Source organism: Sebastes umbrosus, chromosome 12 (assembly GCF_015220745.1).
Source record: "Sebastes umbrosus isolate fSebUmb1 chromosome 12, fSebUmb1.pri, whole genome shotgun sequence".
NCBI lineage: Eukaryota > Metazoa > Chordata > Actinopteri > Perciformes > Sebastidae > Sebastes > Sebastes umbrosus.
In genome coordinates, this window is record NC_051280.1 from 14,117,140 (window position 1) to 14,141,528 (window position 24,389).

Sequence of the window (24,389 nt, forward strand, 5' to 3'; positions counted from 1 at the left end):
CCAGGAAACAACTTGGTTAGGTTTAGGCAACAAAACTACTTGGTTATGTTTAAGAAAAGATTTTGGTTTGGGTTAAAATAACTCCGGAAGATGTGTAACTTAAGTATAGATGTTACGTGACAAATAAATCAACGTGACTTCTGGTTTCACATGGGGTACGAACACCTGTCTCCTGGGCAAACGTCTGGTGTTTTTAGACCCACCCCGACCTCCTCCCTAAGCAGCGTTTGTTGCACTTTATACTTTCTGGTTCACTATTATGTGGATTACATACGAATTGATTTCATGGGATATATACTTTTCATAGGTATAGCTACAAACAATGTATGAGAACAGCCTGGAATATTTAAGTCTGCACAGCTGCACAGCTGCACATGTAATGTGTAGGCGAGTTAAAATTTGATTTGGTGTCATATCATATCATGACACTGTCAATAACATGAGATCCCACATGAGGATAAATGTCACTTTACAGTTGATTGTGCCAAACCTGAGCTCTCTGTGTGTCAGTAACATATGGCAGTGAAAGACATTGCTGCTGAAACATCATTATCTCCGCTGGATAATGCATACATCCACAACAGCAGTTCATCACTGCATGCCAACGGTGAACACTACAGCTATTTCCACAGTGTCTTTGTCTGCAGCCTGTGAGGCGATTACTGAATTACACAATTATTCTGCTATCATAGCATGGTTTAATAGATGGAACATTTCACTGTTTACCACAGTTATGAGCTCATTCACTATTGAGACCACACATGCGTAAAACTGTGTCATACCCTCAGCTGTCAGAGTATAATAGAGCTAGAATTAGCACTGCTTTTGCACAATGCTATTTTAGCATTGTATTGTCAACATCTGCATAATTCATTAAGAGCATGTTTCTGTGTTCTCGTTTGAGAAAAGGCTGTTTTATATTCAAACAGTCGGACATCTTCACACTTGAGTTGGTCTGAAGAGGACATCACGCTGACTGATAGCCTCAGAGCAGCAGGTAGTAAAACCTTCAGAAACAGAAAGGCCACATTTTAAAAGGGAACATCAACACTTCCTGCTTTACAGAATAAAAAAGGATGAACCGTTTACCACTGGAGAAAGACACAACTCATGATAATCTAAGTTTTAACACTAATGTTCTGGCTTTCTATAACAACTCAAAAACACATTTAATATTGTTTTATCCACTTGATACTTCACAACTTTGTCATTTTAGGAAAATTGCTCATAAACATGATTTTGAACTGATGACATGTTTCAGAAGGATGGATTTCCACATGCTATATATCTGTGATTAGTGTTGACAGTATTTTTTATACTGCACTCAGTGGTGGAAGAAGTATTCAGAGCCTTTACTTACACCATTACAAGTAAAATCCTGCATTCAAATTAATACCTAAGTAAAAGTACAGAAGCATTATCAGCAAAATGTCAAAAAGGAAAAGTGCTGGTTCTGCAGTAGATTGTCCCCTGTGACTGATATATTAACATATGACATTGAGATAGTTAATACTGATGCAGAATTTTACTGTTGTGGTTAAGGTGTAGCTTGTTTTAACAACTGTATATACTGTAAGATATAGTTATTGTGGTTCTCAACCCTGGGATTGGGCCCCTCCAAAGGGTCACAAGATAAATCTGAGGAGCCATGACATGATTAATGGGAGAGGAGAAAAAAACAAAGTTGTGATACACAAATTTGTATTTTGTGGACTTTTTTTTGTTTTACCTCTTTGGGCCTCAAATAGTTTTTCAATTAAACCATCCAGTCAGTTAAGAAGGGAAATCACTTTGGGTGGAACTGCTAACAGCTCATAGATACGTGAAAGTCCTCAGTTACGATAGCTGTGAAATAAATGAAACAGAGAAAAAAGTACAATATTTCCCTCTGAACCGAAGTCTTCACCCTAAAATGTAATGATTTATTTTATGGGGACTTGCACTTTGTCCCCAAAGCGGAGGCAAGTCCCCACAATGAGACTGTGTAAACAGATTTATGTCCCCACAACATCAATAATACACACACACGTGGGTGAGTCCCCACACAGGTGCGTGTGAAAAGGGAGTTGGACCTCTCTTTGACCCTAAACATAAGCAACATCCTTGTGTATGATGACACATTTATTTGTCTGTGAATGACAAACAAAATGAATATACATTTATTCATATTAAACTTGCTATAGTTCCTTATTTGGTGAAATAACAAAGCTTTATGGTCATTACTTTTCTCAGTACTGTTCTACATTCTGGATTGAATAAGGTCAGAAAAAAAGATAATATGATTTGAAATAAAAACTGTTTTTGCAGTTGCTTAACTAGTATTACTCATACAGCAGTGTGGGGTCTGTGGGACTTCAAACAATAAGGAAGTACAGCCAATGTCAAGAAAATACGAGTTAAATAAAAAAAAGGTCATGATCAGATGTGTTAAAAATAAATATATGAAAAAACATGTCTAATTTTTTTTTTACTGCAGGGCGGTTCATACATCTTTATTTGGTGTAATAACAAAGTTTTATGGTCATTACTTTTCTCAGTACAGCTCTACATACTGGATTGAATAAGGTCGGAAAAAAATATGATACGATTTGAAATAAAAATTGTTTTTGCAGTTGCCTAACTATTATTACTCATACAGCAGTGGGGTAGTCTGTGGGACCTCAAACAATAAGGAGGTAAAGCCAATGTCAAGAAAATACGAGTTAAATAAAAAAAGGTCAGAATCAGATGTGTTAAAAATAAATATAAGAAAAAACATGTTTTACTGCAGAGCTGTTCATACTCAACACTGTGTGCCAAAACCATCCACTGTTTCATTTCCCTAACTTGAGAAAAAGTGTAATGTAATGTAAATCACAGTTAAGCAGCCTGAGATAAAAAAACTGAGACATCTCCTGCATTATGTCTCGGGTAATCCAATCCTACTAGATGCAACTTTTTGAGAGACTGCAGGGGGAAAAAGCGGTTTGGCAAAAGCCCTGCGATCTGTTGAATGTAGAGTTTGTTTGAGGGGTGAGAAAATATGTCATTTTCGGAGTCGTGGTTTACTCCAACGTAAGAGAGTTGCGCACCAATGAGAGACCGATACGCTCCACCCTACCTGCCTCCTCTTCTCCACCCCTCCTCTTTTCCATCCACATACTCACTACTGAACACGACCTGCCGCCTGCCACATCTGGACACGCTTCCACAACACGAGAAACTTTCGACTTTCGCGTTTATACTACTTTTACGCAGAGAGGCAGTTTTGCGGAACTGTCAATGCTGTCAGGCTGAATTTGGCTTTTTCTCGCGATAGTAAGTAGATATTCTTGAAGCCAAGTTGGCGTTTCTCTCTCTTTCTCTGAGCTTTTTTTTTTGTTTTTTTTAACATCACCATTGGTAAACAGAGCGAGGTTCATACATTCTAGTTGCTGCGGAATTGCCACACGTTCTAGTTCTAGTTCTAGTTCTAGAACATGACAACATTCCATGTTGTGTTTTAGTAAAAAAGAAGGAAGCTGCGCGTCGATTGAGCTGTTTTACGCAAATCAAGCAAACAAAATCTATGAAAAGTTTGTCATTTTACGCGCAGCTCTGTCACAAGGTTCTTTTTTTATTGTTAAATGCTGAACCCTGTCTGAGAGGCTGCTGCTACATGACTGCTGCTGTGTTGATGGTGACATGAGTCAGAGAGAGAATCAAATAGTGAAATTCAACAGCGACTTGGTGATGATGGAGTGATACATCTCGGTGCGTATTTGTGTCCAACCTCTGATCTAACATTACTGGAAGAGAACAGGGTGACTGGAATAAAATCATAAGGCGCTGCAGCTCCATACTGAAGTGTTTAAGTTAGTCTGAGGGGAAATTTAAAAGACCTAAAAATACAGCGTTGGTTTTCTTCCCCCTACAAAAGACTCATTTGAACTTCCCACCGCAGAGCGAGAGCGACATAAATAGTTTCTGACATGTGGATGTAATTTCAGAAGAGCTGAGGGGAAAAAAAGACAGATGCAGCAGAGAAATAAAGAGAGGAGAGCGGGCTGAGCCATGACCATATAGTAGCAGATTATAGGACATTTAATCGAGGGCAGAGCGAGGGCGATTATATACAGAGTTATGATTTCACAAGCCAACGAAATAAGCATCATCGAGAAGCCAGATGGAGTGAAAAAAGGCGCACAAGTCGCTCCACTTTGAAGAAGAGTTAAGTAGATAAAAAAATCATTTCATCTGCATCATCATCAAGGACTCTTTGGAGGAGGTAGAGTTGCCTCAGAGGTCAGGGATGGGATCCGCTCTGCTGCTCCACAATCTGGACCTCCTTCTCATCTCACTACTCAGCGGTTTATACCTGGTGAGTCTTTATTTTAATACATGTCATAACCAAAAATGGTATTTTAAATGATGCATTTGTGAACTTGCATGGTCCAGTGGTGCCATCCTCTGTAAACACACATCACTGACATCAAGGTAGGAGAGCAGCTGTTATTACAGCTGTTCACAAGTGTTTAAAGGGGGGGGGGAAATGTGATGCCACCTGAATTTTTTTTTTTTATCAGACAAAACATGCATGTTGATCATATCTGCATAATTGACTCTCAGCTTTTTGATTTCGACAAATCGGGCCATTGCATCTCTTGCAAATGTTTATGGTAGCATGTGTTTGAGTCAGGGCTGGGCGATATGGAGAAAATCAAATATTTTTTTACCACTTACCTCGATATCGATATTGAGATAATATTGTAGGTGCTTTTACGAAATTATTATTATAATTTTGATAAATAATCATCAGTGATGTGGATATAAAGACTAAGTGGCTATAAAGGCAAATAATTAGGGCTGTCAAAGTTAACGCAATAATAAAACATAAATGCAAATTTTGTTTTAACGCCACTAATTTCTTTAAGGCATTAACGAAACTTGAGATTTTTAGGTTGTAGCTCAGTTTTAAGGCTAGAGTGAAGATATTGGCATCATATGAAACTAAAAACCTAAGGAATCCATTGGTACCAACCATGTCATACTAGCTTGTGCCCTAAGGAGGTTATATAACGCTCCAAACTTACGTTAAATTTTTGCGAGAATTAAGGAAAAACTGCCATGGTTATTTTCAAAGGGGTCCCCTTTGACCTCTGACCTCAAGATATGTGAAAGAAAATGGGTTCTCTGGGTACCCACGAATCTCCCCTTCACAGACATGCCCACTTTATGATAATCGCATGCAGTTTGGGGCAAGTCATAGTCAAGTCAGCACACTGACACACTGACAGCTGTTGCTGCCTGTTGGGTTTGAGTTTGCCATGTTATGATTTGAGTATATTTTTTATGCTAAATGCAGTACCTGTGAGGGTTTCTGGACAATATTTGTCATTGTTTTGTGCTGTCAATGGATTTCCAGTAATAAATATATACATATATTTGCCTACTCCCATGTTGATAAGAGTATTAAATACTTGTACTATTAATTTGCGATTAATCGTGATTAACTATGAACAGTCATGCGATTAATCGTGATTAAATAATTTATAATAGCATCGATTTACAGCCCTACAAATAACAAGACAGAAGTCAACGGCTTTGTACCCACATCACCTCAACACCTTCAATTGTCTCTGTGCTGCAGGTCACACACTGCTGCCCGTGAACACTGGCTAAACTGTATGTGAGCTTAAATTATTGGAGACACATGTGCTTGTGTATTGACACACATATTGACATATTGGACAGGGCTGAAGGGCTCCTAACAACAAGCTGCTGTGATTGGTGATTACACTCTTGTTCCATTAAATGCATCTTCCCACAGTTGCAACAACAACAACAGTGTTTGTGTAAAGCAGCGCCTGGTAACCCAGTTCCTGTAATAGGCAGGGCATTGTGTTTACTACACGGCTGCTTCACACTCTCACCTGACTGAGCCAAAGCAATTCTTGCAGCCAGAACGGGGCGTAATAATTTCATTCATAACTCCAGTAAGCACCTGAACATTTTCACCTCTCCGATTCACACAGCTGTAATGATTTTACTTTTGCCCGACATTGTGATTTATAATCGCGCTCCCAGACATTGCCATAGCTGTATCCAGAGAGCCTGCACACACACACACACACACACACACACACACACACACATACTGTGCAAGCAAAGCAGCGCACCGAGTTGGTTCTGTGTGTTTTGGCTGAGGCTGTTGTGCATTCAACAGGCAGTTCGCCCAGGCTCTGAGGTACAGTGCATTTTCCCAGTGATGTGGTCCATCACTGTACCGCAGTGGACCTCTAGGCTCATTGGTTTAGATGGCAGAGGAAAACAATTATAACATTGCTGTGTATTTATAGCTGATTCAACATTCAGCCGTTAAAAAGGCTCTGTCTGTGCACGGTGTTTACTCGTCTTTAAGTTTGGTGTTTGCTTAGTCTTCCTCTCCACAAAAAAGTCTTTTTTTTTTCCAAACTGTGACCAAAACCGTATTTCACCGAAAGCCAGAGCTGAGAGTGGAAAGTGTGCGTCTCTGTTTTAAAGTAAGAATATAAATTGAGACGTACAGTTGTCAAACTACAGGCTACTTTGCAGAAGCTCAGCATATCAATGATGATATCCTGAAATATTCAGCAGTACAACACTACGAACTTGTTGGATCCGTACGTGTTATCCAACATTTTTATCTGAAGGATACGAGAACAGATAAGGAGTCTCTCCATTGTGCTGCAGTGACAGCTCACAGACAAAGCACCACCTCACAGGGCCTTTGTTCAGTGTGACTGGCTGCCTCACTTACTCGGTTATTACATTTATTAAGCGGAAGCAGTGCCTTCAGGAACCGTAGTGAGCGTTTAATTTCTCCCTCATGACTGTGTTTATCTCTGTGATGATTTGCATGTGTCTGGATCCTCACTGGAAGGACGAGAGCTGTATATCTGTATCTGCGCAATAGCCAAGCATTATGTCAGCAGCACTGTGGACTCTTGTCATGTGTTGTAGTGCACAAGGCAGTTTGGACTAGTTTGACTAGATGTGGAAAATGTTGACAACTTTAGCCCAGAACTTTTTTTTTTTTTGCAGAGAAACAGCGACTTGATTCCTCAATGTGGCTGAAATTTATAGATTAAGTAGTTAAATACTTAAAACCACAGGATCACGATACAGTTTCAGTCTCAAGTGTATGTAAAAGGGGAGAAATGTGCCATAAATTGCAAAAAGATAACTTTTTATAATACATCACTTCTGTCCTGAGTTGATGGTCCTAAAAAGCACACACTTCTCTTTGAATAACGTTTCAGAGTAGCTCTATCCATCTCAAATATTACCCTCAATGGAACTCCATAACCCAGATTAGAGTGCAGTTTAATCTCATCTCAGTCTGTCTCTGGTAATTAGGGGCAGCAGATTACTTCCCACTAATTCATGTGAACTGCTAGTGCATTTGGGAAACTTTGGCTTTAATATTTAAATGTATTATTGCATGCCCATTTAACTGATCTCTAGCGTGATTTATGATAATTTAATTTCACTTTTGTCTGAGTTTCTGTGTCATAAGGAGCATGAAATGAAGCATCTCCTTATTCTCTTCTAATTATACTTAGTCTGCAGAGTCATGCACAGACTAGTTTACCATAGACATTCCCAAATAAGAGATGATGCAGTTGACCCTACTCTGTAATGCTGAGGGATAGTTTATTATAGGGGTGTAAGAAAATATCGAATATCGTGATATTATGTTTTGTGATACTGTATTGATTCTCAAAAAATTATTGATTTTTGATTAATAGTTTACGTGTAAAGATTAACTCAGTCTATACTTCATATTATAATTCATTGGCAAAGATATGCGCCCTCTCACAGTAGTGCTATGATGTTGGATGTTACAGGGACTGTGATAAATACAAATGCAGATCCCACTGTTCTGATTGCATGAAAAAGTAAACTTTTTTTTTTTTACTCAAACCTTGCATGAGGTGGTGTTCTTTATACTATGACAGTTAAAATGAGATAAAAAATATCGCAATATATCTCAATATATTGAATCGTATCCCCTGTATCATGATACATATCGTATCACCAAATTCTTACCAATACACAGCCCGAGTTTATTATTCAGTATTATCCTTTATTGTCTCTCTATGTAAACATATTGAGGCAACACTATCATATTAATTTAATACATTTTATAGACTGAAATACTTAAAAGATTTTATAAAAATCATTAGACTCAATGAGACACGTGATTTGAATAATGTATTTTTTTGTAAATAGTAAATTAGTATTGTGATAATGCTGCCATAATTATTGTAATATTAATTTGTTCCACTCGGCTCACTCTCAACTGCAATTACTCTTTATCTTTCAAGCACACAAACAGTAGTTGTCCAATTTACAGTAATGTGCAAGAGTGATTCATTACCATTTGAAAAACAATTGACGCCTCTTCACGAAATTACAGGTGAAATTAAAACTCTTCTGATAAAAGCCTCTTCAGTTGTAAAATGTATCACCTCTGACCAAAGAAACTAGGTAATTTGTATGAATAATAATTCTCTGTTATTTTCTAACACAGGATTTTAAAAAGACAATTCTTAGATTTTTTTCATTTTTCTTTTGTAAAACCATGTCTGACACCAGCTATTTGACCATATAGCTTTGATGTTTTCATTCATTGACTCAGGGAGTTCAAACAATTTGCTTAATGGGTTCTCATCAGACCCCATTAAAATACAGAGGGACAACAAAGCCCTGTCACGATCAATTTGCTCATCTCAGTAACAATAGTTGTCATCGATGTGGTGTTTTTCTGAATTCTGAGGGTTATTTTATGATGATTATTTTTTAAGTTTTATTGTGTGTGATGCATGGCCAGACTTCATACTGTGACCTTTACTGCGAAGAGAAGCAGTAGGAGGTGCGTCAGCCATGATTAAGTATCAAAGTGCAAGAATTACCAGGATTTGCTGCCTGCTTTCAAACCCCTTCAAAGCACATGATACAAATAGTGATTTTCTTTTTTCCACAAACAGATTTTACTTAAAGCTAAGGCTTCTTTTAATTGAATCCATTAGTGCTGTGCTTTTATGCTTGGCTTAACTAATCTCCACTGGATCTGTGAGCATCACAAAAGCATTTACCATATTGACATTGGTCCCTTTTGTTGCCTATTAATTTACCAATCAGAGATCACAAAAACAATGAAACAGCTGCTGTGAGAAAGCCCCCAGTCTTAACACAGTTTATTTTCTCACTTTATCCAGTTAGTTCAACTTTAGGAGCTGAGGAGCGGATTGCTAATTATTGCTTAGCTCGAGCAAATGTGAGCTCTCTCATGGCGGGAAACTCCAGACCAGGCCGAGGAAGGACGGGCCATCTGGCCATGTGAATCCAACAAAATCCACGACAGAAAAAACAAACAAACAGACAAAAATACACATCGATAATCTAGCATGTGGCCTCACAATCAGCATCGTTGTAAGAGCCATTCTGCATCAGAGGAATGCATTTTAAAGCTATTAATACCATATTATAGGAAGGTTAGTGTATATATGTCCAGAAAAAAACATTATAAACTGTATTCTTTGTGACTTTCAGGTTCCTTGGGTATTTGTATAGTTCCTATATATTCATTGTGCCTCATTGTTTCCGCTGGATTCTTGCCTATAGCCCAACATTACTTTGGCTTGATAGCTGTCACACTGGTCGGAGTCACAGACAAAACAGGCAGTGAGCTTGAAACTCGCCCCAAGGTAGTTGTGACATATTTGCTAATTTGACTTTGATACTAATCCTTCAGGCGGGAAAAGGCTTTTTCATTATAGCTTTAATTAGGCGTAGACAACAGGGAACTCCCACTGTCTCTCCAAAGTGCAGTGCCCTGATAGCGGATGATAATACTATCTCGGTGTTTGGTGAATTTGAATAGTGTTTATTGTGCAAGCTTCATTGACCTGGGCTCACTTCAAAATCTCTCACAGTTATTATGAAGGTTAAATATAACAAAAGTTTAATCAAATAAGTTGAGTAAAAATATTGTTCTGGTAGAGAGAGCTAGATATCAGAAAATGTCTCTCTTTGCGTATAGCCTGTTCATTTGTGGTGGCTCTCCATCTAGGACAGCAGTATCTTATTGGATCATCTTCAGACTCTCCGTCATTAAATCACAGGGCTGCTGTTGTGCAGAAGACAGCTGCTGTTGAAGGGAAGATAAAGAGGCAGTTGGATTAGTCATCACTGTTGCCAGCCCCAACCGATCATTTATTGTATCTCTCCTATCCCTCCTCTAAGTTTCACTCTGTTTCCAACTGTGCTAGTGTGTTGCATGGCCCCCAACTAACATGAGTCACCCTGTGTGCCCACACCTCCCTGATCTCTGAGAACAGAGCATGAAGTGCTATTATCCACCAGTTTGCTAAGCTCACATCTCTACTTCTACTACAGTTTCACACATTTCACAGAATGATGTTTGTGTTAACAGTACAGACAACTGCTTTTAGCCGATGGCCGCACAGCAACATGATATAATATAGCTAGCTACTGTAGTAAGGCTTGGCAATAATTCCACATTACTGTTTATCGATCTTTAGCCGAATCGTACAGTGTCGTGATGACATTTTGCAAATTTCTGTTGTCATAACCAAGAGTTTTCAAAGTCTGAGACCAGTGAGGCTTAGCAGTGAAGTTGTGCGCCATAAAACCAAAACAATGAGCTAAAAGATGCTACAACACTCTGTAAATCTGAGGGGAACAGCCTCCGTCCTTTCCACGCTTCCCATTCATTGTCTTTGTAAGCAGCCGTGCAATGCATTCTGGTAGCATGGCGGTGCGATTTGAGAGAAGGGGCGTCACGTTGGCCGCTCCTCATTTGCACAAAGTTGAGGTCTAGGCTACTTTATGTAAATCACGGGCATCCGATGCGACTCGACGTCTCTGGAAACTCCCGAGAAACTTTTAAACTAAGCCTAGTCGATCCAAAATAACGACAGATTCAGTAGCTGCATGGCCTATTTCTAGCATAAAATGTTTTCGGAAAACACATTTTTTGTGATAAAAGAGAAGAAAGTTTCCAAATGAGCCGCCATGTTGGTTTCGGGTTGAAAGTGTTCGTCCAATCAGGTGCTAAGTGACTTGTATCTGGTGGTCCAATGCTGGGAAGCGAGGCAATCCCTCACGATAAAAAACGGTATCATGATGGCTATGTGCCATCAGGTAATAATTCTCTGTTGGTGAGCAACTCCTTTTGCATTAGCTTTATCAAGTGTTAGCTTTAAAATAGCTTTATCAGGGACCCGGGCCGCCATTTATATTGATCCATTTCAAAACGTAGAGAAAACAGACGGAGACGGATTTCTGTCTATTACTTTGTTTTTAAACCTGTAATTCATTGTATCGATCTCTGCCTTCGCTATTTTTCAAAGCAGCATCATTTCTTGCAATTGATATAATCTATTAATTGTTGCAGCCCTATATAAGATATCGATTAGTGCAGCTTTAGGGTTTTATTTGACACATATGAGGAGTTTGGTCTCAGGTAATATAACAGTGAATCAATGCATTACTTTGAACATAAGTTTGTGGTTTTGCAACAGTCATGTCTGTGTTTACACTGACCTATTAGCATTGGTTGTATGAGAATGTGTTTTTTTAACACTTCGTGACAGCTTATACAACTTTGTCCTACATTATGAAAAGGCTAACTAATGGCTAAAATGAGTTAGTAATCATAAATCCCTGCCGACAGTCTCAACAGTACTATCTGATGCCAGTACAGTAGACAGCATGCCAGTTGCTCATGTTGATTCCAGTTTGGATGGTGGGTTCACATAATTGCACAGCTGAACTTTTGTGCACTGCCCTTACAGCGTAAAATTTATCTAAAAAGAAAAAGAAAAAAACAACACATTGTTATATCAAGTGGTGGCAATCTACTGATTGTAGAATTTCATGATTGGTTCAAGTTTCTAGAAATAAGTTGCAATCACACATCATTATAATACTTATTGTAGGCCGCTGCCATGCGTTTGAACTCTTAAAAAACACTACTTATGATAAAACGATTTATCGCACTGGTATTGGGTTTGTGGTCTTGGTATATAATTTTTTCTTTTATTTGTCACCCTCGGTGTTTAAAATGACCCCGAAAAAAATATACATTTATCACCTCCACAGGCTGGATGTGAGTTAACATTTATAAGGGGAGACAACAGGTCAGGAAAGCTTTTAAAGTTGTGTTTGAGGTATAGTTGTGGATCGCGCTTTAAAGCTCGCAGCTCTGTGGAGACGGTCCACAGACACTTCAAGTGAAATGTCACATCATTTAGTCACTGAAACACACCAAAAATAACATGTTTACACTCTCAGCTCTGAGAGCATCGTGTAATTGTGCGTGATGGACTGTGGAGAAATGGAAATCGGCAGTAGTAGTATATAAAGCTGAAGGATCTGAGAGGGAGTATTCTCGTACACATAGGGTATTTATAACCACCTTGGTTAAAATGTAATTTTCTCCATCCAAATGAGATTCTGTGGTTGGCAGATTTGAGACATCCTGTTTTGCAATTTAGTTCTACAGCACGTATATACTGTGGATTTAAGCAGCACGGAGGTGTAAAGTCTGTATCAGTTGCTGTACATACACGGCTTGTCGCTGTAGATTGTGAGTCACTCGCTGTCGTCACTGGTCAGTTAACATGTTTGCCCGAATTTTCCTGGGATCAGCACGGGATTGAGCTCACAGAGGCAACTTGTAGTGGGAAAATACCCTTCACACACACATCATTATGCTCTGTTTCACCGCAGAGCTTTACAGTAGCTGGGAGGATTCCTGAGATAGCTGCAGAATAATCTAATTTCTCTTAGAAACGCATACTTGTGCCAGGGTTATCCTTTTTTCTTTTTTTTTTGTATTGACTGACACATTGCTCGCTTTTTAGAGGGCCTGTGAGTCAGACTCATAACGCGTGTGTTAATAGGAGAGTTTTCAGTTTCACCAGCACGGTAAGGTTATACCATGGCTGTGTTTGACTCAGGAAAGTGCTTGTTTTCTTGACTTACCGTGACCTCTGCTTCTTTTTTTCCCCGTAGCTTTTCCACTCGAAAAATGGTAGAGTATGTGTAACTCAATGCCACTTTCACACCTCACTGAGAATGTTACACTTCTAACAGATATTTTAATGATGTGCCTCTGAACCTCAGCATTTATAAAGACCTGCAGTTTGGCTCTGTCCTCCACAAGTTGGTGTCTTTCTCTATATGACTTTTATTTTTGTATAACCTTGACGACTTAATGATACATTTAATCAGCTTCTTAGTACTCAGTGATCCTGTGAATGAGGCGTCTTTAAAAGCTAACGAGTAGCAATTTGATAAAGATAAGTGAAGGCAAAGGCGATATATTAAAGATGCTTCAATACATCTGACATTTTCGCTCACAAACTCACCTCTCGTTTTCTTTTCTCATTGTGGACGTGTCCTGAATGAAATGATTATTTATTTTTATTTTTTTATGAAGACGGACAGTTTCCAAGTTTCAGCTGAATACCCGAGACATGCTGTATGTGGTGATGCTTATCTTGGAGAAGTTAAAGCCCCGTCCATGTGTCAAAGATTTGACACATTTCAGAGTGATAAGCTGCCTTTCCTCTGTCCATCTTTGATAAGGTGGTCTGACTTCTGTCTTCTCACTCCGTGTTGAGAATGTCCAATATCAGCACTGCTTTCACTCAAGCATTGCACCAAGAAACTCTTGGAATATCAACAATTCAAAAGGTCAAAGCCAAACTGATTGATTGCCAGCGCTATGATGAGTTTTACGTCCTCTGTGGTCCTTTTTCATCAGTTACCTGCTGTATCAATATTGTGGTGCAGACTTCCTTGCGGGCAATATGCTTGGAATCTCAGAGCACCTCAGTAGAGTTGACATGTGAAAATTCTCAGCTATGTAGATGCCTTTGCCGTTGACCCGCGGTTCTGCTCAGCCCTACCCCCACCGTCAGTGAAGGGGTTGAGTTTCAAATATACAGAATCTCCTGGACTCATTCTGCTCTCCTAAATGCAGCTTGAATCGAGTTTGTAGACAATTCCGGGTCAATTCCCCAAATTATCAAGAGCAGGAAGAGTAGGATTTCACACATCTGATCCAGTTGTTTACGTGATTTGGATGCAGCTCACATATTGGGCAGGAAAACTCCCCTGGCACATGGCTTACGGCTGAGAGGAGGCCGGGTTTCTTAAAAGGACCTTTATTAGTTTCATTGCAAAACTCTGAGGCTTATGGGTTTATAAGTATGCAGTACACAGCTCCAGATTTTCCAGCAATAAGTAAGATCCTCCTCACACTGCAGTACAGGGGAAATCTCAGCCTGTTAGAATTCAGATAACAGTGCAAAGTTTGGCTGGACTTTGCTGCATTAGCTCCATGGCATTTAACGCACGAGCCAATGAGAGCACAAACGCTGGATGCCGTTGCAAAGAGTAAAAGTCATCACAGTCAAAGTGCTGCGTACTTGTATAGATCTGGAGGAAATGAATTAATGTGTGGGACTGGCATTTACAAGTGTTGTTAATTGTGTATCGGAGGTCAGGATGATTAATTCAAAGTGTTGTCGCGAATGTTTTCGCACGAGTTCCTCCTCCAACATCAAAAGATGTTGCTCATCGGTCAAAGTTCACCGTGTCTCTCCCTGGTAGACTGTGGTGACGTGTGTGTTGGGACAGACTCCAGCCAACCCCGTGGCCCTATATGTTCAGTGGCTGGTAAGAAATGAATGAATGAGTGGGCTAGTGAATAAGTTAATTAAAACAAATTAAAAACCCAAACTTTTGGTTCATTATATTTTAGATGTTTTGTTCCGGGTTTATCATTGCTTATTATTTGCGAAGTTTATGTTTTAACAATTGAAATTAATGTTTTAAAGTCAAACAGCAAAAGCGTGATAGACTAACATATGATTTTAGTCAATCAATTATATTTCAACTCTCACTATGTCTGCATGTGTGTACTAAATAAAGGCATTGTTTGAAATGTATCCCGTGGATTTGCTGCTGTGTGGTATCGTAGCAGTGTTTTACTATTGAGTTTCATAATGTATCAAAACAAATACCATGTGACTCTCAAGCTGGAACATCTGTTTGAGTTTGTGGCTTATTTCTGCAATCATTTTTATTGGTGATGTAATGTGGCATGGTAGTTTTTTGGAAGGACAAGACCTTTCTGTGGAATAAGTTTATTTAACATGCTAATATTGATGAGGTTTTATCAATGATAACTGGCATCACAAGGGCTACAGTAAAGAAAAGCCAAGCAAGTTTTATAATGTCCAAATTCTACTACAAATATCTACATACATTATTATGTAAAGATGATAATTTGCCAATATTAGTTGGGATACTGAAGCACTTTACTACATTTTTCTGTTTACTGCATGTGTCTGAATCTCCTTTAAAGCCACATTCACTGTTGTTTTGTATCCATAACTAAGACCCAGCTACTACTTGTTATGCTTGCATGCCTTTAACCAAATATACAATGATGGTATGAGTGTACAAGTATACATGCACTCAGTGAAAACACATTGCATTTTGTGGCTCCAGAGGGAGCTGCACAAAATCTGATAAATTGCCTCAAGTGATGTCACTTGAGTCAGCGTTGGTTGGGGCTAATGACTTCAAGTTTGAAATGATGAAAAAAAAAATCTGAGTGTGGATTTAGAAAGAAGTGAGCTTTCTAGACCTCGGCAGCCCGCTCCTCATCTCTGCTTCAGGCTAGCAGCTCCAGGCTACATTAGCCACTATTGGCATAACACACCAGAATCTCAGTCGTTTCTAGAAGGTAACCCACAAATTGCGAAATCTGATCTGAAATCTGCAAAAACTTGCAAAAACTCTTGCGAGACTCGCTGACCTATGACCTATCCTAACCTTAACTATTGAAGATAGTTGGCTTAACCTTCACCAACTCGTGAGAGTTTCCCCAACTCGTGAGAGTTTCCCCAACTTGCAAGTTCCCTTCTAGCCACGACCCAGAACCTCAAACTAAACTGTCACTGATTGAGTTGCATTGTGGGTAATGCAGGCGCCAGATTTTGACATGGAAGAAGAATGTAGGAAAAAAAAAAACAGGCAGGAGCAGAATCTCTGGTCCTGCTGCAATTATTTTTAAATAATTAAAATTTTGAGGTAATGAAGCTTATTTTGGTCCGCAAGTTTGGTTTCAGTTTGTGTGACAAGACAGATGTTGTGTTCTCTGGGGTGAATTTGAAAGGGAATTGCTAACAATTATGCAGATGAGGAAAAGCTCAGAAACCCTGGTTCTTTATGATCCTTTCTACATGTGCCAAGGATCAGCTTCACTTCAGCTCACCACCGTTTTAAACCATGAATTTACAGCCTATTATCTGGATTTAAACCCAGGAACTTCTTGCCATTAGGCAACAGTGCAAACCACCAGCTTCATATATGGTAAAAAACACATTTTTAAAATTTAGTCCATGAAGATGGTTTTCTGTTTCAGTGCTCCTTTTTAGTGGCTGATGTTCAAAGTGGATTCACTTAAGCTGTTGTGTTTACAGTGAGCTGAATGATATCGACTTGCGCTGTTCTCATCCGTGCACACTGTTTGCCTTTCGCTACAGACTCTGCCTTTTACCCAGCTCAAGCCATTTTCAGTCAAATAAAAACACGGTTCAAAGACCTCAGCACCAGTGACCCTGTAGTGAGTGGAAAGTGGAAAGCTCATGCTGACAGGCCAGTTGCAGGCCTCTCGGTTGGAGCACACCGTGAACAGTGTAGTCCATGTGTGTTTACATTCTCTTCACTCACTAGACAGTCTGAGCATCCTCATCCTCACATGTGTGCAATAACACGTGTGTCTTAAAGCCTTTAAACGCGGTCATAATGTGATGTATATTTGTATCTCTGTAGTTAATCCATTAATGGCTCAGCACATCCTTATTTAATGGCTTTATAGTAGGAGATTTGTGGAAGAACAGCTTTTTTATAGAGTCAGCAGGCCTGTGAAAAATGACAATATTGGTTAGAGACAAAGAACATAGGGCCCCTGTTTGCACGCCTGCTATGCTTTTTACTTTTATTTAAAGTTTTGTCGAATGCACAACAATTTCTAAATTGAGATTTTCATTTAATCTTCCTTAAAACTTAAAAAAAAAGAGTTTGCGAATGATTGACTGCCGGCTCCGGTTTGTGAAATCTTGCAGATGCCATTAGGAGCACCGGGTAACACAGGTAATCTGAAAAAAAAATCATGTGCCTCTGTCTCATGCACTACTGTCAGGATATATTTATAAGAATAACTTTCTTTTTAATCATATTTGCTCCATTTCTACCCACTGCAGCTTTAATAGCTTGTGTTTCAAATGTCGTGTGAATGCTTTTTCCTGGAAGTCACGCTGGAAATGATGGTGCAGATGGTGTTATTTATGTTAACCCTTTTAGCGTTGCTTTAGGGAAAGACGCATCATATGCAAATTTTAAATATCATTTTGAAGGTCATAGTAATGTTGTTGCTACCATGTTTTATTAATTTCTATGCATCAGGGAAATCTATGGTTCAGTAAAAAATATTAACCTTGTGCTAAAAATTAATTAGAATAAAATGGAATACATTAATAATTTACTCTTAATAAAAATAATGGTTGTCAGTTCGTTAAAGCTGAAGTAGGCGAGATTGGAGCAAATATGATTTAAAAAAAATAAGTTATTTTTATAAAACTGTCGCTATATCCTGACAGTAGTACATGAAACAGGTAACCTTAAAAAAATCACGTGCCTCTGTGTCCTCCGGCGCTCCTAATAGGACTGTCTCTCAATGAAATGACCTGCGATTGGTCAAAGTCTTCCGTCGCAGGCTAGATTTTCTAAAGCCTGAAAACAGAGCCATGATGAGGTACAGAAGTCTAGTTATCTCTCAGAACACTTGAATTACAATATGCTGAAAGGTTATTATAGAATTTTTGCCCAATGATGCCAAAAATATACTGCCTACTGCCACTTTAATTGGAGTGTAATCACTTTTCTTTGCCGTTCTATTAAATTAGAGAGGTGACTTTGACCTTGCTTGATGATTTTAAATAGTCTTTGTGCTAGAAAGGCTCCTCAATCAAGGTGACACACTGCATACAGTTCGCTCTCAGCAGCCTCTTCAATAAGCAAATCAAACGGGTGGAATATCAGCAGGCAATGAGAGACACCTTGGGGTGATTAAACGCTGCCTAATTTGTCTACAATTTAGCAGCTTTATTGGGAAGGCAGTCACAATTAGGCCTCTTGTACAAACAGTGTCCTTGTCCTAGTTGTTAGCAGGCTTCAGGCTGCTTGGTGCCCCTTTAGTTAACCGTGGATAAGGAGCTGATTGCTCGGAGCGTTGCCCTCTACATGTGTCACCTTTTTGTGCTCGGCTCCTTCTGCACTCACATATTAAACTACAGTGCTGATTGCTGTGCTGCTCTCTGCTCTCGCTGGTAATGGCACACAACATACTTGCTGCAGAAATTATTTTCATCAGGCTCCTAAGGTCAGAAGGACAAGCCTTGTCGCATTGGTTTCTGGCTTCAAAGTGTGCTCCATTGTGCTCGATTTTACTGGTCAAAGTCTTTGCACACAAGCGCCCACCGTGTAACCGATTTTCTGTGTTTGCGTGTTGATTCTTGAACAAGCATTTCCACATAGTTTTCCCTCTACATGACTTCATGGAATTTAGTTTTACCATAATGATCGAAATCGTTCGCTGAGCTTTTTAGGTGCCTGACTTAAAAGCACAAGATCAACCAGAATGACTCTGATAGTTGTAGGGATGTAGCTAATAATTATTTTCATTATGGATGAATCTGGAGATTATTTTCTGATATCATAATACCCATCATGATTTCCTAAAGCCTAAAGGGAACATTTTAAAATGTCTTGTAATCTCCAGCCATCTGTCCAAAAAAAAAAAAAAAAATGCAGTTTATTATCACTTGAAACAAAGGAAAGCAGCAAATCTTCACATTGGAGAAGCCAATGAATATGTTGCCATTGACACAATTGATTATAAAAAGAATTGCTGTCAATCAACTAAAAGTTTCAACTCTGACTAGAACAAGTGGGCAATATGGATACAATATTTTGGGACAATATATATGTAATTTATACAGTATCACAATATTTAAATGCATTAGGAAATTGTAAATTTTTAATACTTTACATATGAAATAACCAGGTGGCAATGTTTGGTTTGGCTAATTCAGTGAATTAAATTCATGAATAATGAAGATGGCTCTTTAAATTGGTAATACAACTCTGTAAATCCAATATTTCCATAAATGTATTCTGCTTATTTATTTGCAACACTGCCCACAATGGCCCAGTACCCCAAGACACAATAAAGAGACGGCTACCTCTATATAATCAGTATAACAAATTATCTTTTGTCTCATAAATATAGTCATATTATGCATCCATTATTGATATAATGGTCTTTTTTTTTTTTTTTAGTAGCTACTTTTTACTGTTTCACCAGGTTGCGGTAACTCTTTAGTCTTCATATGATGGATTATGCACAAATTTGCACATGGTGTGTTAACATAAACTGTGTTTTCATTTCAGGCAATACTGACTTAGTTGTTTGTGAACTGCTGCCTTTACACCATCAATCAATGAAATAATTTGATTGTAAAGTGATGAAGAACACAGAAACACAACACTGTTGTTTTTAGACCCCCCCAAACACCCCTAACTCCTCCCTACGCAGAGTTTGTCGCTCTTTATACTTCCTGGTTCATGGTTACAAATTGATTTCATGGGATATATACAAATTACAGTGCATTACTTTTCATAGTCATAGCTACCAAAAATGTATGAGTTGACACAGTGTCCGTTGACTGAGTCTCTACATGGCAGACAGGAACAAGCTTGAACAAGCAGAGTGATCTGTCTACCGAGAATACTGATGGTGGCTCGATGGTGGGTGACACACATTTACAGTAGACTTGTGAAAGTGTTTCTCTGTAACTTCAGCTTTGTGATGTTAAACAAAGTGCTTTCATGAATTGAAAAACTTCCTGCGGGCAACCAATTATAATGTTGGTTCTGCAAATGATTTGCTGTTAATTAGAAGCACAGAAACATTCGTGGCAGCCGTAAAAGACGCTGATGCGAATGAACAGAAACGCACCTTTGCACACTGGATAGACCACCTGAGCTACTAAGTCCACCTGGCCCGGCTGCCAGTCCGCTGTCATCATTAATTTATGAAACCTTTTGTGTAAAAAGACATAAACCTTTAGGAAGCTTTCAGACATTTCAAGGCTTATCCAGTGTTTTTTCCTGCATCAGTGTGTATTTTGGTGAAAGTCTCATTTAAAAATGGATGAGTCCATTAGAGAGTACCTGCCGTCAATCCTAATAAATATTGTAGAGCCCTACTTTCTGCGACCTCAATGTCGTTCTCACAAGTACTGTAGGTCAAGGCGATTTGCAGGTATGTAATTAGATTAACCCATAAACTCCATTCATTATTACTGCTGATACTAACAAATAGGAAAACCTAAACTAGAGACCATCTTGATGGGGTTAGTGTTGTCACAATACTGGAATTTCTAACTTTGTCGTTGTATACCTTGAAAAATGTTGATATATGATACAATTTTTGATACCACCTTGAAGAATTGAACATTGAGGGCATACAATTTTAGATTTTTATTAAAAGATAAACATCAGTGTATGTGTCAACTCGCTGTCGGAGAGAAGAGAGAGCAGAAAGTGCAGCTTGTACCCGTGTATCCATAATGCGGAAAATGTCAGCCCGTTCTCATTTCCAGGGTGTAAATTACTAATGCTTTGTCACGCCCATCGGCGTGTGATACCAACGCACAAGGCACCCTTTAGCGCCTGTATGAAACGCACCAGACTTTCAATTAACTACAGTGTAAACCCATTGGCAGCAACAGTAAACACTCAGGGAAAGTGCTCCAGGAGAGTGGTGATGTAGTTCAAAGAGCGAAAAGACATACTAAGGGAGGTGGATGGGTCCAACAAACAAAAAGCTTTCATCCAGGAGACAGCTGTTCGTGTCTGGTGCATTAAGTTTCACTTTCACATTAACAATCAGCTGTTTGTTTGTGTCCCATGTTCATAACATCAAGTCACATTTTCACTGTACAAACGGAGTAATTATAAGCCAAACCATGTAGATTTTTCCTAAACCTAACTAAGTGGTTCTGTTGCCTAAACCTAAACAAGTGTATTTGTTTAATTCACAATGTTAAGCACGTGTTTACTTTGACCGAAAAGTGATGCAGAGAGTTTTTACAAAGCGCAAGTATGTGACTAGTTGGGATGAGAACGTGTTGATAATGAGTTCGGGGATCGAACCCGCTGCAAAGCAAAATCGTCCCAGGAGCTCAAAGACACCCGTCTTCGCACTTGGCCTTCATTTTGCTCTCAACTACACACCTGTAAAGTTTTGTGACTGCATTTTGCACGGTTGCGACGCTATCACGGTGACAATATCTGTCCACAGTAATATAAACACCTGGCAAAGTACTCGAAACCACCCCTGTGGTAGTTCCCGCTATACAGCAGGTGTCTCCAGGACCACATTACACCATGATGACATGCACACACAGACTCACGTTGTTGTCGCGGCTGGTAATAATCAATGTTGAACGTCTCCACATATAGGTGGTAAAATGTTCGCCACAGTTTTCCGTTTGAGTCGATGTTCTCTCATGATGAAAATCAACATGGATGAATGATGCTTTCTGAATGCTAATACGAACACTGACATCATCTCATGTTTAATCGTCAGCTGCTGTGATTTAGAGGATTACTGCTGAGCTGTGACTGAGAGGGTATCATATGGCATTAATGTCACGGCGTGTGCATTGGAACTACACAATCTGTTAACATCGGCGGGAGAAAAAAAAGCTCTTTATGGATTATAAATCCATTTTAAAATATATATTTTTAACCTATAATCCTCATAATCTATGTATAAAGAATGACTAGATTTAGATTTATGGTAACCCGTTGTCCTGCTAGCAGTCTGCCACAAGTATTATTAGACACTTCACTTAGGTGACATCCATTAAGATTATTAAATGTCCAGTGCGTTTGATTGTTGCATGCATTAGTAGTTTTTAAGCTTTTGATGAAAATTAAAATGCTTCATTTGCATTGCTTTATTGGAGGAACAGCTCATATTACTCATACGTATGTAATGCAAAAATTGTTCTTCAACACCACGATCACAGCTATCTGGGCTCCATGAGACGTAGGCTGCCTCTCAGAGCTCACACAATGTTTCCATCAAGGACAAAAGTGCTGTTCTTCAGGCTTACGACCAGAGCAGGGTATAATTAGGAACTAAATGCTGCTTTAAGTCAGAATGTGGTCTGCAAGCATTTCCAAAGGACAACCAGTCTTGTGGCTTGTGGCTTTTATCATCAAATGCAAATTGCACAGTTGAAGAGGAGTGGCACTGACTCATAGAGTTTATAATATCCAGGAACCTCATCCGCTAAAACATTCATGCGGTGCAATATGTCAAAAGTAACATATTCATGTTTTTTCCAGATAGTGGACAGGCCATTAAAAACAAGATTCAGCGGAGTTATATTTTCTAGACCCCCCTATTTTGTGGAGAGAAAAACATACAGGAAAGTCCAAAAACCCTTGGGATCAAATTTTGAATATATGCCAACAACAAGGAAGTGAATGTTAGCCTATGGTGTAAAGAATGGCAAATGACCAAAACAAGTACATAAAACAAACATTCGCCTGTATTCCCATAATAGAGGCGCTTTACGGCGACCAGAGTAAATATTATCTGTATATTATTTATCATCCATGTGACGAAGTGTGATCTGGAAAGGAAAGTCTCACTTTATACGAGCATTTACCTAAAAATCTCATCCTCACTGACGGATCAGCCAACAGAGAGAGGCATTATTGGGTGACTCTGAAGTGAGAGAGAACATTAATAGGTTTGTGTTTCCAGATAAAAAAGTAACAGAGTTGTGATCAGGGGTTTTTATGTTGACCATCAAAACACTGAGCTATAACACAGAGTGTGTCTACAGCTCAAGTCGGTTGAATACTAATCTCATGTTTGCAAAATCCTGTGAAATTTACCCTAAAAATGAAAACCAATAACATCTGCAAACACATTCCCAGATACTATAAATTACATTTAACATCAGTAGGGAGAAAATATTGGAATTATGTAAAATACTCAAGATCTCATTTGTGAAGAAATCTGCCATGATCCATTTAGCTACAGTGCCCATTAAGGGGTTATTATTAGAAATGTATTATAAGATAAATCCTGTGAAATATATAATCTTGTTTTCAAGGGCTCCCAAACAAACACTCACAAAACAAATGGAAAAAACAGAACAGTACAAGATAAATCAAACAACAAATAAACAAACAAATAATAAACTAAATAACTTAATAAGGAGCTCGACTTTAGACTAGACATGATCAAACGAAAAATGATGGCATTACTGAAAACACTGGCAATATGTTTTAAGATGAGAAAACATTTTTAAAGGTCTAGTGTTAAAAATAAATGAAATAAAATGCTGTTTAATGATGATGGGAAAGATTTTAAATTTTCATCTCACAAATATAACACATACCGTATACCTTAAAGTTCCAAACAAACTAAATTGACCAAATAACATTGGTAAAGGTAGCATAATCAGATAATTCTCACTCATTATAAACTGAATGAATAAAGGTAACTCTGAAAAACATATTTTGTCAATGCATGCATGTAAAAATAAAACCTGCATTTGCAAATGATTGGCTGTTAATTTTAAAACACCTCTTTTGCCCCTTAAAGGAACAGTCTGTAGGATCTGGCGGCATCTAGTGATGAGGTTGCAGATTGAAACCAACTGAAATTTCTCCTGTGTGCCAAGTGTGTGTAGGAGAACTAGCCGGTGTGAAATGTAGATATAAACGGATCATTCTAAGTAAACAAAAACACAACGATTGTTATTTTCAGGTGATTTTACACTAAAGAAAACATACTTATTAATATTATATTCCATTTCTGCCAATAGATCCCCCTAAATGTTACATGCTGTCTCTTTAAATAAGCAAAATGATGACAAATTATTCCAATCAGAAGGAGCCCGAAACATAACAGGATTTTTAACAACTTCTTCAAATACATAGGGGACTATAAAGAGGATCTGATCAGAGCGTCATAGTGAATATTTTTTTTAGACAATAAGGTTAGAGTTAATGCATTTAAAAATAAATTGATTCCAGTGAAATTGACGTGTTTTATCTAGAGGGAGCCACCTGAGTGTGTCTAACAACCTAGTATAAGGTATATCTGCAGAGTCTATAATACATAACATTGAGGGGCTATGGATCTGATTTGATATGCATGATTGGTAGCCTATAGGGGACAGTCAGTG

At 38.6% G+C, this 24,389-nt stretch overlaps 1 protein-coding gene and 1 long non-coding RNA gene across 3 annotated transcripts in view; one reads left to right on the plus strand and one right to left on the minus strand.

The window, feature by feature from the left end:
- Positions 1-684: 684 nt before the first annotated feature.
- On the minus strand, positions 685-3,285 carry LOC119499182. The gene is made up of 3 exons (XR_005209330.1): positions 3,147-3,285; positions 1,730-1,845; positions 685-1,007 (listed from the first exon to the last, which is right to left on the minus strand). It is a non-coding gene; the product is annotated as an uncharacterized LOC119499182 (long non-coding RNA).
- A 9-nt stretch (positions 3,286-3,294) lies between these two features.
- pth1r (parathyroid hormone 1 receptor) overlaps positions 3,295-24,389 on the plus strand; it is a 55,422-nt gene continuing 34,327 nt past the window's right edge. Inside the window, exons 1-2 of one of the 2 annotated variants that reach the window (XM_037788434.1) lie at positions 3,295-3,732; positions 3,969-4,339. In XM_037788434.1, the coding sequence (XP_037644362.1) occupies positions 4,271-4,339 (69 nt within the window). In that variant the 5' untranslated portion in view covers positions 3,295-3,732; positions 3,969-4,270. Of the gene's footprint in view, positions 4,340-24,389 lie in introns of both variants that reach the window. The other variant, XM_037788433.1, reaches the window with a different exon arrangement.